Consider the following 19,371-nt stretch of genomic DNA (forward strand, 5'->3'; position numbering starts at 1 on the left):
GAATTAAAGAGCTGCAACTTCACATCCAAAGAGGTGAAGGTTGCTGACCCCTGGCCTATAGCCTTTGGGCCTAGCGAGGAAATTTGATGTTGTGTTTTGTATTGTGAGTACTCCATGTCGTTCCGAGGAACTGTTTGAGGTGATTCAGTCAATCTCTTTTCACTATCCCATCACCCGTTCCTCAAGCATAGTTTACATGAAGCTTGCTACAATGCGTTAAATCTAAAGTGCGTTATTAAAGAAAAAATCTGTTGCACACTCTGAATCGAACTCTGAAATAAACTTTGGAAACAGTTCAGAGAAAGATAGGCAGAGAGACTACTCTTTGTAATTCCTAGGCATTGCTGATATTCATGAACGACGGTGATCATCGAAGACAGATGAGCCGTATGCTTGCCCACTTTCAATTTCAATTACGTTCGTAAGAGAAGAATAAGCTGTCCTATCGATTAGAAATTGATTTTTATTTATTTTTTTCTACGGAGTTCAGATTTAATTAATTTAAAATACTTTTCACAAAACGAGTAAAGATAAGTTGTTTGATTTTGTAATTTTAGGTTTTCTATAAGTGAGTCGTCTATTATCAAAGCCGGCAATCTGACTTTTGAACAATATTGGTAAATCAGAAAAACGAATTAATGACTTTGTATTCCATTGGCAGTCACAAAACTCTTCGGAACGACATCTTAGATAAATAACAGGTTAACTATTAACCTTTATTTAATGCAGGTTTTGAACCGTATTCTTTGAAGGAGACGATTATATTCAAATCAATCTGTATTGACATATCAATAACATTTTTTTGTCCAAATGCACATATTTGATAATAGACGACTCAAGTATAAATAATAATAATTAATAATAATTGGGAACAACTCATACATGTCAACTGGGCCCAATCTAGGATTCCCTGGTTATCGGTAACAGAGCCTGACATATATACTTATATACGTTTTTTAAATAAATACATATATAGATATTAAACACCCAGGCAAAGAGCAAGCAAAGCTGTTCATCTCACGATTTTTTACCCAATGTAGGAATCGAACCCACAACCCTTGGCGCAATAGTTCGGGGCGCTAACTACTGCACCACAGAGTCAAGGAATGTGTAGTAAGTGTGGCTTGCCTAGGAAAATTAAATAAAAACGTTAGTCGTGACTCTTCGTTTTCTTCGACAAAATTTTAGTGAATTCTCAATAAAATTTTATCAATTTACAAACAGGTTTGACCTTACAAAGTTTCAGTTGTGTAAGCTGTGTTAAGTGATCCCTAGGTCTTACCGAAATTGGAAAAATATAATATTTAATGTCAATTGTTATTTGTCAATGTCATTGAACAATGAAGGTTTCCTACTTCAGTGGCGGCAGCTTAGGATTAGTAAATCAGTTAAACACAATATATTTAGTAAATAGTAAGAGACTAATTGATTTTTCACGGTACAAAAGGTTTCCTACACTTCAAACATACATTATTTTCCTTTAAATCAGACAAATAAACGTTTTCAACATGTCAACTGCTATGACTTTCGGCCAGAAACAATTTATTCCAACTCCACCAGATAAGGGAAGTTTTCCCTTGGATCACGAAGGAATTTGCAAGAAGACTATGGTTCGCTACATGAAATGTTTGATTAATAACAATAGCAATAACTCTTTATGTCGTGACGAAGCTAAAGAATATTTGGCATGTAGAATGGAGAATAATTTAATGGCTAAAGAAGACTGGAATAATTTAGGTTTTCAAGAAAATAAAGAAGAGCGATAGTCATTTATTATCTTACTAGCTGTTATTTATAATTATAGTGTAGGTGAGGTTTTTTAAAGTATTATGTAGAATGTAAACTGTGCTAATTTATGAAGGTAAATAAATGTTTTGTGAATATGCATGACTTTTTATACAATCGCAACAATTAGTTTATTGCTGTTGATGCAAATCAGATTCTAAAAGCATTGTGAAGTGTGAATCGTGCTTTCGGGAAGAAATAATTCACAACATACAACAATAACAAGTAAGCTGGCATATAATACCTCAACCATACATTAAATAATAATTGAACAGAGTAAGATTTGCTCAACCTATGCCTGTTGCTGCAAATAACCTTAGGTTTGTAGTTTAAGGCAGTTGTAATTAATATAATTAAGGCTTGACTTAAGTTGTCATTTAATTATCAAGGACATTTTTTTTATTTTTTTATTTTTATTGCTTAGATGGGTGGACGAGCTCACAGCCCACCTGGTGTTAAGTGGTTACTGGAGCCCATAGATATCTACAACGTAAATGCACCACCCATCTAGAGATATAAGTTCTAAGGCCTCAGTATAGTTACAGGACATTAATTGGATCAGTAATGTGATTTTAACCCACTGCTGAATCACAACAAAAAGAAAATGTTCATATATTTTGAAAGTCACAGAAAAGCATGGTCAACTGCTAGTAGGTAAAAGTAGGTAGGTAGGAAGAATACATTGATTATTATGACAGAAAAATAAAACATGTTAATTCCCAATAAGTAGTAAGCCAAACCAAAATCATACCTCATTTTGCACAGCATACATGTTAAACAAAATCATTGTAATAGATCCCAAACCTATGTTTGGAATATCGCTTAAAAAAATGTTGCTTTGTGAAATTTTATATAAAAGAACAGATCCTGTCTTTGTAATCCCTTGTCTGAGGTTCTTGCGTGGGAAGTTTGTGGATGATGACTTAAAAATTATCAAGTACAACAAAATGAAGTCTTCTCTATTCTGTAATTACACAATAAAATGAAAACTAGCATCACCAGGAATATTATTTTGTAGATTAGATAGGAAGAAAAAAGGTGTCTTCAGATTTCCAAAATTATAAAAAAATACTGGTCAAATATTGATAGTTTAGATGCTCCACCGTGTCTCAGGTCTAGTTGGGTGGCGGAAATGGCCATGGCGGATGGGTACAAGTCTAGATTGAAAAATAAAATATTTGAGTGCGTCAGTGGTTAAACAAACCTTAAAATTGCTCTCAAATGCTTCCATTACAAAATTCACTAGACTTTTGTATATTCAACAAAGTTGCCATTTTGAAATCTCCAGTTCGAGCTCAGTTTAATATTCCAATTATGTTACGTTACGTTACATTAGTTATTAAAATATTTTTTATCGTATTATTATTAGTTTGTTGTATTGAATGTTATGCCGGCCACTCACATCGTACAATGTACAAATGTTCGCGCGCATGTGAAGGGCCGTCAGACATTCATTCGCAAACTTAGCGGCCGTGAAAATGGGTTCGGTATTCAATTTGCGAACCCGTTTGCGCTTCCTCCTACACTTGTTTACGAATGTCTCACGAATTTCTCCTCCTTTTTAATTCGTCAATAGAACATTGAAAGTAAAAGAGTTTTATATTCTTTCCCAGACATCATTAACAGCCATGCTGTTTTTATGGGATTTCTTTTGATGAAGATACGCTACACAGTAGACGTACGATCTATGAAAATAGCGAAACGTTCATTACCTTCGCAATCCTGGGCGCAACTGGTCACACGAATGTGTGGGAGACTACGCGAAGGATCGCGGTTCGCGCGGTTTGATGTCTGTTAAAAAACCGACACAGCTCGGAAAACCACGAATGCAGCGAAAACTTTGCATAATCATTTGCAAATATCGTCCTACACTTGCGGGTTTGCGTATTCGTGCGAATGTGAGTGACCGGTATTATAATAGTCAGCAATATTATCTAAAAAAAGTTTTTAATTTGGATGGCATTTAACATGTCAAAGTCAAAATAATATATTCTGGCAACAATGAATGTGTATTGTAAGCCTAAAAATGTTTTCATTCCTAATAGCTGCCACACTAAGCGGATATTTCGACTACGCTTGGATGGGTAGGTGAGCGCATGGGCTCAACCTGAGAGATGCTAACACTAGTTCTAGCAAGAAGAGTGCTTTTCTTAATCTACCACTTTTTCCTACCTTTTCATTGGTTGCTTAGAGGCTATTTCAGCTACGCCCGGCGGGTAGCTCACGGGTTCAACCTAGAAAATTTGCTAATACTAACCCTAGCGAGAGCAGTGCTTCGCAGAATCTACTGCTGGATTGGAATCGCGACTCACTGAGAAAATCCGACAAGAAACTCAGTTGGCTGTGTCCATGAATTCAGTTGCACGTCGAGCTCGTCATGACGGTATGTCTGGAAGTTTTGTAGAGTGTCACCTTGTTACGAAGGGATAATTTACTTCACGCCTCAAACACTTCGTCTCTTCCCGTGGGTATTGTAAAAAGCGACCGAAGTAGAACCGACAGCAGTATTCTCTGAGAATCATACTGCTACGATCTCCAAATGGCGTTTAATGGTGCTAGGGTGTATTGTGGGATGGGTAGCAGCGTCCTGCCTCGTTCTAGCCTCTAGTAATCAATTGTGCCTGTTTGAAGGGTGGGACAAATATAATACATTTTCCCTGAAATTTCGACCTCATGTGTCAAGGTAGGTGACCATCAGGTGGGCCGTATACAAGCATGCGGCGCACCTGATGGTCAGTCAGTTTAGTCATGCCATGAGCAGACCAACGTTAAGTATTCTACGTAGGGCTCGTTTGAAGAAGGACATGTCAGTGTGACATAAACATACTTAAATACCATATAGGCTCCGGTGCCATATAAGTAGCGTGAGCACTGAGCTCGTTCACTCATCTATGCAATTAAAAACTACGATTAATTAAGTTTAAACGACTCCCTTATTGTTCTAAGGTGTTATGTCTGTAACAACAGTACTAAGCAAATTGTGATTATAACTGACGAGGGTCGGTAATTAAAAAGGCCAAGGTTTCAGTAGAAAGTCCTTTACATATTTATTCAATTTAATAATAAAACTTAATAGAGGACAGAGGACATTCTTGTAATAATTAATATCAATATCAAATAATTTTATTGAAAATTAAAGTCAAGTAATTTTGTTGCCAATTTTTAGTGGCCATTATCGTAAAAGTAAATATCACAGTTCTTATTTAAAGTATTTGTGACCAAAACATTGTAAAAAGCTACTGATTGCTACGTTATATAAACTTATTTTGAAAAAGTGTTTTCGCACAAGATTGACCCATTTATATATGGCTATAAATTATCTACTTTTTATAGTTAGTTTCATTTTAAAATGAAACACATTTTGGGTTACATGATTTCAATATTGTATTTATCTTTATCCTAGAAATGAAAAAAATCTTATTGTATGCGGTAAACATTCCTTATTGTGGTTTTAACATTAAAATACAAAAATATCAAGTTAAATTTATTCTGTACAATATCTAACTACAATAAGCACCATTTTCATTCTACCATATTTCTCATTTATAATTCCATGAATTGGTAATGAAAATCTACAGACTTTTTGCAGCAATTGAAATATCCTAATTTTGAGTAATTCTATAATTTCAGTTTCTTTAACGCTAAAACGTTTTAAATGTACAAATTAACTTTTACACTATATTAAATTTATGATTATGGCAATTTAGGATATCTTACAAATTTTAATTACAAATATTAAATTTAAGTGTACCTCTGTTACCAGCATTTATAATAGTGTTAAATAAATTACTTAAAAAATTTCAAATTTTATATTATTTAGAGTACATACTTATAAAATACATAGAACTAGCAAATAATACACAACATTCTCGTATCGTACAAATATGTTTGATAAAGTAAGGCATTGGAGAATAAATGTTTTCAGCAACATACAATATATATCTCGGTATATAGCACGAGTGTATATATACATAAATATGTCATACATTAATTAATGTATACAATACACGCTTATAGGTACTACAATTTATACAGGATGTCCAACGGTTATTTCTCATAGCGAAGTAATGTAACATATTACATACAAATAAAATAAAATAAAAACACATTGTTGGTAGAGTGATTCTCAAGGTGACTAAGATTCAATTAAATACAGAAAAGAGCAGTCCCGAAAGCTCATGGAAGAGAAAACGCCAAGCAAAGAGTATTTTAAGCGCGCGCTAAAAAAAATGAAGGTAACGCTAAACGCCATATTGGATTGTTTCGATAACAGTCACAGGCTATCTAAAGGAAGATCGATTTGTTAAAAAAATGTATTAATTGTACTTTCCGTAAATTTATTCGTATCCTATTCCTGCAAATATAATTAGAATATTTTGCCATAATTTAATATAACCGCGGGATACCCTGTATTCTTCACAGTAAGAATATAATGATTTTATAATCACAATGCTGTATAGATAAATGGCATAGACATCAAAGGACAAGACGAACAGTAACTGTACAGAAGCTAAACGAATGGTGTTATATACCTTACATGTCATTAACAAACGAAACACTCGATCATATTGAGATCAAAATGTACATATAGTAATAACTATAGAAATAAAACTTGATACTTACAGCTAGTAATTAATCTAGTAAGTTCACAGGTATATATCTACATTTAATAATAATAGGAAATACAAAGGAGGCAGTGCAATTTTCGCAAATATTAAAAATTTAATTCTAGATTTTTATCAGACGTATTCTGGATATGTTTGCGTCGTTTTGAGTAAGTTTGATATTACAAATGGCCGAAGAAAAGGCGAAGTCTTGTGTACTACTAAAGTTAAAATAAAAAAAAAGTGTATTCTGCGATTATTCTATAATAGTTCCAATCTACTTCAGTAAAATTGTAAAGACATATTGAGCGATATAACTAGAGAAGAGATAAGTGCGATTAAGTTAGTTAAATGTAGCGTTGATGATGAACTCGGCGATCGTAAAGTAGATCCTGGTGCCGCAGGAGCGCGATAAGGATATTTTCGACCGCTTCTCTCTCCAGGACAACCCATCCAGAACGGGGCTGACGGAAGTTGTTGTTCGTGCTCCACTCGCATTTGCAGGTCGTTGAATTTCCAATATCCTTTTCCTTTGAAGAAATAGGTGTTCCCTGAAAATGTATGATTATAGAAATTATTACGACTTCTAATTATCTGCACACCAAAATGTTATTTTACTGAGTTTAATAAATTTTAATGAATTTCTACTTATATTTAGTAGATAATTCGTACCGTCTTTCCATTGGAAAACACTATCGATGTTGTATCCAACCCCCTTCCACATGGCCATATTACGGGGATAGTCCAGTTCTACTTTTCCTTCGTCTTCATCATATCTGAAAATTAAATTAGGTGTGTTACAAAAAAAATTAAATCAAGTTTCTTTATCCGTAAACACGATTACTTCAATTTAACTACTTTATGATTTACAAACGGGTGCCCGGTATTTTCTACGCATTTTGAATTAGGTCTAAGATCTTTTTATTTGCTAACTGATTATAATGTTAGCATATGCTTAACTCAATATATTAATTACCAATAATTTATTATAAAAAAAAGAACATAATATTCCTAACCTAAAAGTACATGACGTTATTATCCGCAACACGCTTCGTCAGATTACAGAAATAGAGTTATTAGCAACATGCTTCGTAATATATATATTAATTAAATCTACATCATAACTCAAAAATGGAGACTAAAGTACACAAATGCACATTTTAACAAAGTCTCTTAACGATTTTAACACATAAAAAAATTAGATAAATGAATGGATTTTAAAGAAATAGTTTTCATAAATTTTATTAATATGTAAGTATATATTTAAACTTACTTCCAATACATAGTTCCACTGTAAAAGTAAGTTTTGCCATTGAGACTCCAAACCATTGCCGCGTCCAGTTTCTCCAAAGTTTCAGGTAAACCCAGTTTGGTCAAAGGTTTCGGATAGCCGGGCAATAAATATTGTGAATTGAACAAATACAATTCCTTTCCTAAAATGAAAGTTATTTTCATTAAAAAGTGTGTTTTTATTTATTTTAATTTTAAAGTCGTTATTGCTTAATACAAAATAATCATTGTATACAACGGCAGCTTTGTTTTTAATATGTATATTTAATAATATATCATTAAACTATTAGATACTGGGTAAATCGACCCACCTATAAAGATAGCAATATGTTTATCTGGTCTTTCATAAACAGCGTCCACGTGTGTTAGATTTTTTGGTAAACTGGACCACATTCTAGTAATTTCCATTGGGTAACCAGGATATCGACCGTGAGCTCCGATCCTCCAGTGATACTGTAAAAATTAAAAAAATATATAAACAACTATTGTAAACATTTGGATTATAGTATTCGTTCAGCTAATAACTAGAAAGAAACGGGTGTCTTCGGTGTCTTTCTCCTCCTCCAGCGATGCTCATCATCTCTGAGGGCAGTGACCAACTTCATCCATGACTTTCGTCCCCATGAAGTAATTGTTTTTTCACCCTTTCTCTAAGCCCTATCCTGACTTGTTAATTCAAGCGGTTCATTAGTAAATCAGACAAATTAATTAAATTAGCACATGGATACCTATAATTTTGTACTATACGATGTACCATTTCAACTATTGAGATGAGGACCACAAAAAAAGTAATTAGACAGCTACATAAAAGTATAAGACTCACCCTGTCTTTGAATATGAAGAGTTCGCCACGTATTAAAGCGACAGCGTCGTAATTTGTATCACACGTATTTGGTTTATCCGATGGTGAAGTTGGAGTCGGCCTTTGTGGCGGCGTGGGCCTTTGAGTAGTAGTGGTAGTTTTCTCTGGATAGTATGGTCGCTTAGGATAATCTGATCTAGGGTAGTCCTGCTTAGGGTAATCTTGCCTAGGATCGACCGGATAGTTTGGTCTTGGGTAGCTGGGATACTCCGGTTTATAGGGGTATCGGGGGCGATAAGTTATTGCGTGCGTGGTAGTCTCAATTCGAGGGTAATTGTAATTCGTTCTGCGTGGATGATCTTCGGTTGTATTGTGGTAATGACGATCAGGGTAATAAGGTCTTCTCGGGTAGTAAACTGGGTTTCTAGACGGATCACGGGGCATGTTCGGAACTCCATGATGTCTATTATGGTGGATATAAGGCCTTCTGGTTGTTGTGGTCGTCGTGGTAGTCGTAGTGGTTGTTGGCGGTGTTTGAACTGGTTTGTATGAAGGGATTCTTGCCCACTTCTTATTGTTTAATTTTGGACCTGAATACAAAAATACTTATGTCAGTAAATTTATCATCATATACCCGATTTAAAATATATGAGAATCATCGTCGAAAACTTACCATACATTTGTTGAATGCCATTACGATCATCTTCAGGTAATACAAAGTTAGATTGAATACCCTGATACCAAGGGTACATCAGCGCGCCTTTTACACTACTGTGGCTAAGTCCTAACGAATGTCCAAACTCGTGAACAGCAACAGCAAAAAGTGATGTGCCTGAAATAAAAATTGTCATTAGAAACGAACTCTAAATTTTAACAAGCCTAACACATTTTTTAGTACCGAGTAGCGCATGAACGGAGCCAGTTATCTACTGAACCTGTGGTTTCAGCTAAATAAAGGTGGATATTTACACGTGGCTAACCAAATACAATCTGAAGCGTCTGTTGTTCGTGTAAATTATCACGTACGAGCGGTGTGTGGTGCAAGCTCGCCTGCACTGTGATCGGTGTGAGCATATCCACGGGTTGCGGTTGCACAACCTATCCGCTTGTGTTTCATGTTTACACTATACCTATCTAGTAGCTGTAAACGATGCGTTTGGCTAGAATACACCCAGCACGTACTGAGTGAAAAATGCATATATTTTTCATCCTATTAAAGATAACTTTTTTATTAATACACCGAGCTATATTTTCGTTATTAGTACATATGCCGCGATTGACATTTGAACTTAATAACTTAATAATCAGAAAATAAAAGTACGTCCCAAAATGTTTTGTATTATTTGATAGAATTTTTGAATGTGTGTCTTCGTTTTCACCTACGCTGAGATTTTAAGGCGAAAAATTAAGCAGAGGAAAACAAAAAAATCCAGTTCAGGTGAAGACATATAATAATTAGAAGAAGTAATGGTTTGTAAAAATGGAGAATGGTTTAAATTCCCTAATGCATTACTGCCAATGATTATATACAATTAACTGCGCTGTAATTCATTGCCAACTTCTATCATCTACTTTACTGCTTAACTATTTATTTAAAATTGAAAGTGTGGTCGCTTACAGTCGTATTCACGACCGTATTCTACCATGAAAAGAATAACATCGTATAATAAAAACTCAATTTCAATTTGCGTAATTAATGATGATGGGAAGTATTGTATAACCAAACAGGCAGGTATTACCATCTTGACTATTTCTGCTGGGAATCAGTCATGCATTTCGATTTGAAGGGTGGGGCAGCCGTTATAATAATATAACTGAGATTTGAAGGGTAGGTCGACTGGAGTATTAATGGAACTAAGACTTCAAGCTCATTGGCTTAAGACGGGCAGCCGCGTTCTTTTTGGCGTATTTACCGATTTCTCAACACTAGGTGGATCGCAAGCTCCTCTGTACATCTTATACAATAACAAAAATCACATGTAATATATCGTACATAGTCTAATTAACTTTATTGTATAATTTTATTATGTATTAACGTGTTAAAATATGGTGGACCTCAACATGTTTATTTCCGGATACTACCCATGAAAATGTCATGGAACTTTATAGTATTGTCGAAAATTCTATCGGATTTATTTAAATGTTTCAAAAGGGAGTTGGGAGGGATGACTATTTAATATTGTCGAGTTTTCCCAAAGTTGAATCAAAGTGAAATCGATATAAAAGGTTTAAGAACAGGTCAAAGTTACTGAGCCGTCGTAAAGTTGATAGGGCTGTAACTGTAAATTCCGATGAATGACAAGTTTCGTGAAAATGAATTTCATCTGGACAAAATGAACGAAATGTTTTACAGGACAGAAATAGCAATAGGGAAAAAATCGATTTTGAAAATAAAACGATTATTTTTGGTAAATTTCTGTTAGTCAGGATATTAGGCCAAAGTAATAAATTTATATTATCATCAGTACTCACTTGATATGTGAGCATTTTTATAAGTTGTTGATAATTACATTGAAAACTTTCGTAAAATAAATAGATACAGGTGAAACTAATAAAAGCGTACTAAAACTAATATACTAATATAATAACTACTAAGGTATGAAAAGAAATTGTTTTTTTACCTTCTTCATCGTCATCTTTGGGCTCTAACAACCAGAGTTCGTCATCATCAAAGTGCGCGTCACCACCGCGGTCCACGCCAGGAAAGAAAGCGTGAGCTAGAATTGTGCCTCGTCCATCGAATGGATATGCATCGTCATGGTAACGTCTGAAACAAAACAAAAAAAAATATTATATATAGTTGATAAATTCTGCTCTGCGTTCAAAAAATAATTGCATGGGTACGTAATTACTCCACTTAACTATTATACGGTTTACAAACGTATATCAGTTTTATATGACCACGAAACTTTTAATTTTCCCGGTGTACGTGTACTGTGTATACCGAATAATATATTCATCTCACAAACAACAAAACTACAGAGTAGACAGACTAGGTAGAGCAATCAAACTTATGTCCCTCGGGTGATGCCCGGTTACTATCCACCTAATCATTTTTCGCCGCAACAAAATACTACTGAAAGACCACACCCATGCATATTTCACGCGATATTAGCGCACCGATGCGTTAATGAGTTTTCATGTGAAAGCTTTACCATTGTTACCTACAGTTTGTAATTTCTTACTTTTTATTCAGATTGGATCTATTCCCCATTTACTTTAAAGATTATGTGCATTTTACAGTTTTAGTGAGTAATATAATGTAAAGTAGTACAAGAGTAAGATTTAAAATTTTGGCAATCTTAACACTATTGCTCGGGTTATTTTTTTATTTTTTTCCATTTTGTTTGTGTTATTATCAGATTGAAGCTCTTCGTAAGAGCCTCGTATTTTGGCATAATGTTATGAAAATCATGTTTGGTGAAATATGAGCAAAATGAGGAAATGTCACGCTGACAAACGTTGTCAAAATATGTAATGGGTTCGAAATGGAAAGTTTCCGAGTTAGGGATGATTTATTACAGTGATGGTATCTGCCCTTCGTCACCGTTCGATCGACGCTGATGTACTATAGTGTATGTATAAAGTATGTTTAGGTACATTGCACATTGGATAAGTTAGACTTTTTTTAGGGTTCCTTTAGAGGTGAAACCTGAATGTCAGATTTATATTAATACCTTTCTGAATTTAATCCTTAACAATGGATTTGATACGAAGCGATTTAAGTTAGATTTGAATGGAAGCCCGGGGCGCAGGAATCTTAAAGGCGTTTCGATTTCAGTTCGGACTAATAAAAACATTGGAATAGAAATTCCTTAGAAAAGTCGGATTTTATTTTAATTTAACCATTATGTTAATAAACAGTGAAGTCAAATCCGTTTGACCTGAGTATTACATAGGTTATGTAACAAATAAGAAGAGCAATTTTCTTAGACGCCCCTAAGTGTTTGATACTATCTTAAAATTGCAGTAATACGAAGTTCTTTTAAAATTTACTATAATTTTTCTTATATTAAAATTTCAAAATCACGGCGGCCATTTTTTGCATATTATCAAATTTGTTTAGAAGTGATGGTAACAATCAAAACGGAGAAAAAACAAAAGGATTTCGTTATGGATGCAGAATTAGGATTAGAACTTTTTGAAGAACTATTTTAAGCCTGTATGAATAGAAGAATAAAAGAGAGAAGAGAAAAGAGAGAAGAGTAGAAAGTTATCTAGGGCTAATCGTGCTTGATGCCAATAATTACATTTGAACAATAAAGAGAGTACCAACAATTTTATAGTTTTCCCTATATCGCGTGAGGCTCGTATGAGAGCGTATTTAAATGGAATGTATCCTTTATTACATGAGTAATATTTCAGTTTATAGACGCAATAAATCTTAGAGCTGCAAATGTACAATATAGCCAGTCACGCTTTGTGCAATAACTACTTTACCATTGGATATAGGGTACTTGTCAACAGACGTTACTAGTATGGCTTCTTTGTAATTGTAATATTAACCATATTTATAATATACATCTTTCAATAGTTATAACAAAGACACATTATTGTTGTAATTAAATATTATAAAGACTACTGTCGTCGTTCAGTAGCTAAATGTAATGATACACGCCTGTGTCAAGTCATATTATATGTATAAATAATTTCTGAGAAAACTTAAATTGTTTTGATCTAGTTGTGATTACTCCTACAAATGTATCTCACCAAATTAAACACAAACAAATTTTGCATACATAATAATATTTAGTTGAGCTTTGATATATCTATTAAACTCTTCGCATTGTGTCTGCTGAATCTAGTGCCTATTGAGAATGAACTTCCTGTAGAATCCTGAAGGAAACGGAACAATTTTATAGTTAGCAATATAAGTTAACGACACGCATAAAATCCAACGTACCGTTTGATACTCGTTTTGTGTTTTGATGCTACTTATCAGTGAAACGACTTTAAGATGTATAAAATGAAATTCTGATATTTCTAAAAAAAATACACACAAAAATACTTAAATCCGTGCCATTAATTTGGCCAATGGGAACGGATAACATGTTTTCGGCTATTTTGAACTATATGCCTCTATGAAGAATATAAAAAAAAAATCTCATAAAGATGCAATCCCTTGGATGATGCTAGCTAATTCTATTTACGCTCCCATTATAATAATCAATCTGTGTACTCACATGAAATGTCTACCTCCTTTTTTTTCTTAATTGTATAATTATACATGGTAATTATTATCTACGAGTATACACCTTATCTATCAATCTATACTTGCTTATGTGTAAAAATTTTTTTATTAAAAAGGGTTAGAAAAATTTAAAATTTTTGGAAAACAAGTTCGAAGCCTGTACTAAAACCTATGCTTAAGTGACGATGACAACTGTACTGAGGCTTCTGGTTCTTGGAAAATCTATAGATCACGGATAAATAAATGAAGTCGTCGTGGCCTAAAGGATAAGACGCCCGGTGTATTCGTATCTAGCGATGTAACGGTGTTCGAATCCCGCAGGTAACTACCAATTTTTCTAATGGAATACGTACTTAATAATCAAATCATAATAAAAATGAAACTCGCAAAATTATAATTTGCGTAATTACTGGTGGTAGGACTTCCTGTGAGTCTACACGGGTAGGTACCACCACCCTGCCCATTTCTGCCGTGAAGCAGTAATGCGTTTCGGTTTGTGGGTGGGGCAGCTGTTGTAACTATACTGAGACCTTAGAACTTATATTTCAAGGTGGGTGGCGCATTTACGTTGTAGATGTCTATGGGCTCCAGTAACCGCTTAACACCAGATGGGCTATGAGCTCGTCCACCAATCTAAGCAATAAAAAAAATCTACTTATATACTGTTATTTTAAATTTATAAAAAGGATAAAGCGCTGTGCAGTGCACCCATTGAAGGTCGATTTCAATATTTTCACCAATATTATCTACTAAACTGGGTTTTTTGTTTAAAGGGAATAAAGTGAAATTGTATGCAGCTCGTATCAAAGTTTCCCGCTCGAAGTCTCAAGTTTGTAGTGTCACCACAATGTGGCGGTTGCAATATATGTCCACCGCGCGGTTTTTGTCGCCTCTACTTTCTCATATCAAAGTCTACATTGATCTAATAAACGAAACTTCGCCCTTCCTTATTCAATATGCGACTCTTGTCCAGCGCTACGTCATTTGTCACAGTATTACAGATGTTAGATCCGTATACGAGTACGGTGTAGCTATATTCTTCACCTTTTTTTTTTTAGACCGATTATAGTAGGTATACACACACGAGTAATATTTGTTTTTAAGCTATTGCATAGCTTTTATCGCGGGCTTTGAGCGCGGCAACTGAATCAAGAAATTCCGTAACGAAAATAACCTGACACCCCCACTACGCCTACTATGTAGCTCGCGTTTAACACATTTACACGATGCGCTGGTGTAGTGTTTGTGAATAAGTGCGTGGCGTGACGTCGCACTGCATGAGCATCATGAAAAGTCTGCCCATCTCTCTCTCACGCGGTCTAGCTTATGAGTGTGAAGGGGACAGTTAATGTTTTGCTTTTGTTAATGTTTATAAATATAGCGTGGTCTTATTTTTATGATTGTTTTAATATTAAATTATTATTGTCCAATTGTAATTGCATAGGTTGATAAAAAATGCTTTGCAATAGCTTTACCGCGGCAGTCCCCGAGTGCCACACGTGTTTTTTTTTATCAAAAAATCCTCAAGCGTTAGGAAACATTTCTGAACTTCGATAAAATTTAAAATTCTTAATGTAATTGCCGCTTTTTAAGACGTTTTACAAGAAAACGAAGTGCCAGTCACAGGTCTTACAATACTTTAACTACATTTCATGTAAAACAGGGATGGTAACTCGTAACGAATGACTATCGCGTGCAATGAATACGAAGCGCGGTCGAGGGGTGGCTTCGGTGTATTAACGAGATAAAAAGTTAATTTTCATTATAATAAAGTTCACGTATCCAAGGTGCTTCGTGCAAGAAAGTATCTTTATTCGGATTTTATTTAGGTATTGTAGGTAGCGTGACTTTATTAGATAAATAGCGAGGTGTTTTTGGCGTCACCTCACGTCCCCTGAATGAAAGTGAATCGTGATCGGAACCTCCCACGCTGAATGGCGAACCCATGCGCTCCAATTTCAACTTACGATTTCCGCGACAAACACTCAAGTTTTTCATTAGTCCAAAATTGAATTCAGCTTTGCAATAGGAACTTGAGGAAATTTGTTAAAATAGTCACTTCTAGGATTATTATAGTCGTTTTAGGGTTAAGGGTGTTTAAGATGTGTAAAATTAGAGGACACTATGTCGAATACATAGTGGGTGATCGGCAAGAAATGGATGGAGAGAGCCAAAGATCGGGCTCAGTGGTGTTGGTTGGGAGAGACCTACGTCCAGCAGTGGAGGATTGATGATGGTGATGATGATGATGATGATGATGATATAATTAAACTTTGCCTTTGTAAATAGTAGGGTCATTGAGTATTTCGCTTGAATATAAAATTAACACAAACAATTATTACTGTATTACTTGTTAAATTTGAATTTTAAAAAAATGTTTTCATTAGGTATTCTTTTATTTATTTATTTATTATTATTGTATTCCATCTTCGAGCCGATGAATTGTCAATGTTATGTACGCCATTATTGTCACATCCATCAGGCCATTAATTAAATAGTTTAAGTTATTTTCAATGTTAAATGTTTGTGATAAACAAATAAATAAACAACAGTTTGGTTGTTTGCTCTCTTGAAGGTTGTTTTTGTGGTAACTACCGATTGTATTGTTTTGATTAAAAATATGTATTTACTGGGTTTTTTTTAAACCACAGTATTCAGTGTTGAGTAGAATTATAAATTTTTATTTCACATTTTATTCGCAGACGAGTTTTACTGGCCGACCCTATTCTGATGCCTTGCACGAGAACCTCACAAATCCCCTTAAAATGGATACGACGTTTCTCTAAATCCTCACTTGATTATTATTTATTATCAGCACAATAAATCAAGTGGGAAGCTTGGAATTTTATAGAAACTTGCCGTTTGATGTTGTAGTAGTTGATTTGGAAGATTAAAAAATGTCTATACCTAGTAAATAGATTTTTATGTGCAGTACTTTTTCTAAAAAAAAATTCTTAAACGTTAAATCATTTTCAAATGAACATACAGAATCATTTTTATTCAACAGTCGAATTATTTTAGTGTTGTTCAAATTGTAGAATGATAAATTTCAAATTGTGAATGATTTAGTCGGATCTTGCTGTTTCGTAGGCTTTCAATTTGTAATTCTGAAAGAATGATTAATATTACATTTTTCAGTTGCTTGTGTCTATATGCTACGAGTCAATTTGTTAGTACGTAAAGTCACGCTCCAGTGAACAATTGCTTTAGCAGATATAGTCAGAGTTGCCCGGATCATGCCTTCTAATGTGTTAAATAGTGATTATGTGATAAACATTTGGATTATGTCTTACCCAAAATTTAATCCAAATTCGTTCAGACATTTTTGTATGATTGCGTAACAAACATACGTTTTTTCTCATTTATAATATTGAAAGAACAAATAAACGTTTCAATGCACTTACTTGGCGAACGAGACAAGGATATCGGCCTCTTCCGAATTTACTTCTGTGAAAGTAAGTCGGGAGGCTTGTTCCCAAACGTCGAGGGCGCGTGCCAACACGCTGCGTGTCTCGTACGGGTCCAGCAGAGAAGGGCGACGCGTTGATGACAAACTGTAGACAAAAAATAAATAAGGATTAGCTTTTTTTTTAGATTCACCGAGCGAGTAGAATAATGATGATCGAACGTTGAACTCAATGTAGTATTAGAGATTTTAATTTTTTTTAAATGTTTTTTATTTCATTTACTTCATATTTTGCATCCATATTACATTCATTAACATTTCATATAGTATACCAGAATTAAATAAAAATAATAACTACAATCTCGGGTAAAACAAAAGCAATAATAATAATAAAAAACAAAAAATCAAATAATAATAAATCAAAAACTCTAAATTAACATCAAAACTACCATAACCTGGTTTGGATCCAGAGTGCTCAACATGCACACGTGTCCAGTGTTGCATTATTGGGCAGTCCAGATCCATCCGCGAGGCGTCATTGACATATTTCATTGTAAGAAGCATAATATGATTAGCTAATTAAGTACATTGCTCAGCAATTTTGATCATTCGTTTTGAGTGCCATATATGATTCTAATGTTCTATTTTATATCGGAGGTTAGTAAATTACAGAAACGCATTGAGCTAGGCGCAAAGTTGTTTGTGAATCACATGGCCGAACGAGAAACCATTGAAATTAAGAAAATACCATCACTTTAGCACATACGATTGGCGCTTATCCAACATCTGGGATCCTTATAAGATGAAAATGAAAACACATACAACATACATACAACATAATAATATATACTTCAGAATACTAATAATTCTTTTTGTGCGTAAAGAAACGCAAAATTCAATATGTTTATATAAAATTACACGGTATAACTACCGTGTAATTTAGCGCGAAATAACATAAATAACGCGAATAACGCTAACGCGAAATATTCAAATGTAGACGAAGACTTTACTCTTCCGCAACCACGGAAACTGTACAGTATTCGAAATATCGAAATAATAAATCGAAAATAATAACTGCGGATTAAACCATAAAAATAGTTTTAATTATGAACACGACTCGCAAAGTCCGTTTTTGTTTGTTTGTTGCATAGATGGTTGGACGAGCTCACCTGGTGTTAAGTGGTTACCGGAGCCCATAGAGATCTATAACCTAAATGCCGCCACCCACCTTGAGATATGAGTTCTAAGGTTTCAGCGTAGGTACAATGGCTACCCCACCCTTCAGACCGAAACGCATTACTGCTTCACGGCAGAAATAGGCTGGGTGGTGGTACCTACCCGTGCGGACCTCACAAGAGGTCCTCCCACCAGTAATCTATACTATCGTATACTAAGCATCACCTAACTATATATTTCAAAACTTTATTTTGTAACATTGAAATAGCTGTGTGCGTTATTGTGGTTGCGCTTGTTCATTGCACAGCATGTTTGGTCAGATAAAATATCGTTTTCGCCGATAATTAAAACTGGCCAACGCCAAAAGCGAGCGCGGTCGACGTTATTAACAATTATTTTAATGAAATTATTAGAAGACTCCCGGGAAATGTTACGAAATATTGTGTAACCACGCATTGTTAAGCGTATTTGTAAATTTCGATATTAACTAGTACATGTACTATGGCATCGGATGCTAGGAAACATTTTCTTCTCTCCATTTTCGAAGTTAATTCAAGCAGAATTAATTCATGTAGCTGAATTGCACGAGGCTATCGTAAAAATACCTACATGGATTCGCTTTATTTTCAATTGTTGAGAAATCTACTGCAGTTCTTAGTATTTTCGTGTAGGTAATTACTTAGTCACGTTTTTTTATTACATAAAAAAGTGGTTTGAATAAAAACACATTGTGAATGTAAAATAATAGAACAAAATATTGTTTGAACTTCTTGGCAATAACGACTACGTAAACAACCAAGCGGAATTTATTTTTGTGAACAATTAATTTACATTCAGAGGTTTCGTCGGACTTAGCGTTACACAGTCTTCACATTCAAAAGTTACTGTGATTGAAGCCGGAAAAATAAGTTTTTAAGAAATAAAGTTCTCGCTATGAACCATAATTTGATTTCAGAACACGTGAGGAGTCATTGTAACAATTTTACTGTAGTGCTTTTGCTGGATTCCGGGGCACGTTGCCTATCCGCAGTTCTGAAGAAGTTGTGAACAAACAGAAGCCTACAAGTACGACTCAAGGGTATTTATTGAATGCGTGATCGGTACACGTGACGGCGGC

The 19,371-nt window shown here is 34.5% G+C and overlaps 2 protein-coding genes across 2 annotated transcripts in view; one reads left to right on the top strand and one right to left on the bottom strand.

Annotated features, from left to right (window-relative positions):
* Positions 1-1,344: 1,344 nt before the first annotated feature.
* On the top strand, positions 1,345-5,590 carry LOC114245408 (cytochrome c oxidase assembly protein COX19). Its single transcript, XM_089729516.1, has one exon. The coding sequence runs from the start codon at positions 1,509-1,511 to the stop codon at positions 1,764-1,766; it is 258 nt and encodes an 85-aa protein (XP_089585642.1). The 5' UTR covers positions 1,345-1,508; the 3' UTR covers positions 1,767-5,590.
* LOC114245406 (matrix metalloproteinase-2) overlaps positions 4,808-19,371 on the bottom strand; it is a 197,295-nt gene continuing 182,731 nt past the window's right edge. The window contains exons 5-12 of the mRNA XM_089729515.1: positions 17,077-17,226; positions 11,103-11,248; positions 9,155-9,313; positions 8,503-9,071; positions 7,991-8,132; positions 7,663-7,822; positions 7,062-7,165; positions 4,808-6,940 (exon numbers count right to left, since the gene is read on the bottom strand). Coding sequence (XP_089585641.1) covers positions 6,672-6,940; positions 7,062-7,165; positions 7,663-7,822; positions 7,991-8,132; positions 8,503-9,071; positions 9,155-9,313; positions 11,103-11,248; positions 17,077-17,226 — 1,699 coding nt within the window. The 3' untranslated portion in view covers positions 4,808-6,671. The remainder of the gene's footprint in view (positions 6,941-7,061; positions 7,166-7,662; positions 7,823-7,990; positions 8,133-8,502; positions 9,072-9,154; positions 9,314-11,102; positions 11,249-17,076; positions 17,227-19,371) is intronic.

Source organism: Bombyx mandarina, chromosome 08 (genome assembly GCF_030267445.1).
Source record: "Bombyx mandarina strain Sakado chromosome 08, ASM3026744v2".
In the NCBI taxonomy this organism is placed as follows: domain Eukaryota; kingdom Metazoa; phylum Arthropoda; class Insecta; order Lepidoptera; family Bombycidae; genus Bombyx; species Bombyx mandarina.

Bases quoted from the DNA above. Each gene is read 5' to 3' on its own strand.
- LOC114245408 (XM_089729516.1), top strand. From the start codon at position 1,509: ATGTCAACTGCTATGACTTTCGGCCAGAAACAATTTATTCCAACTCCA.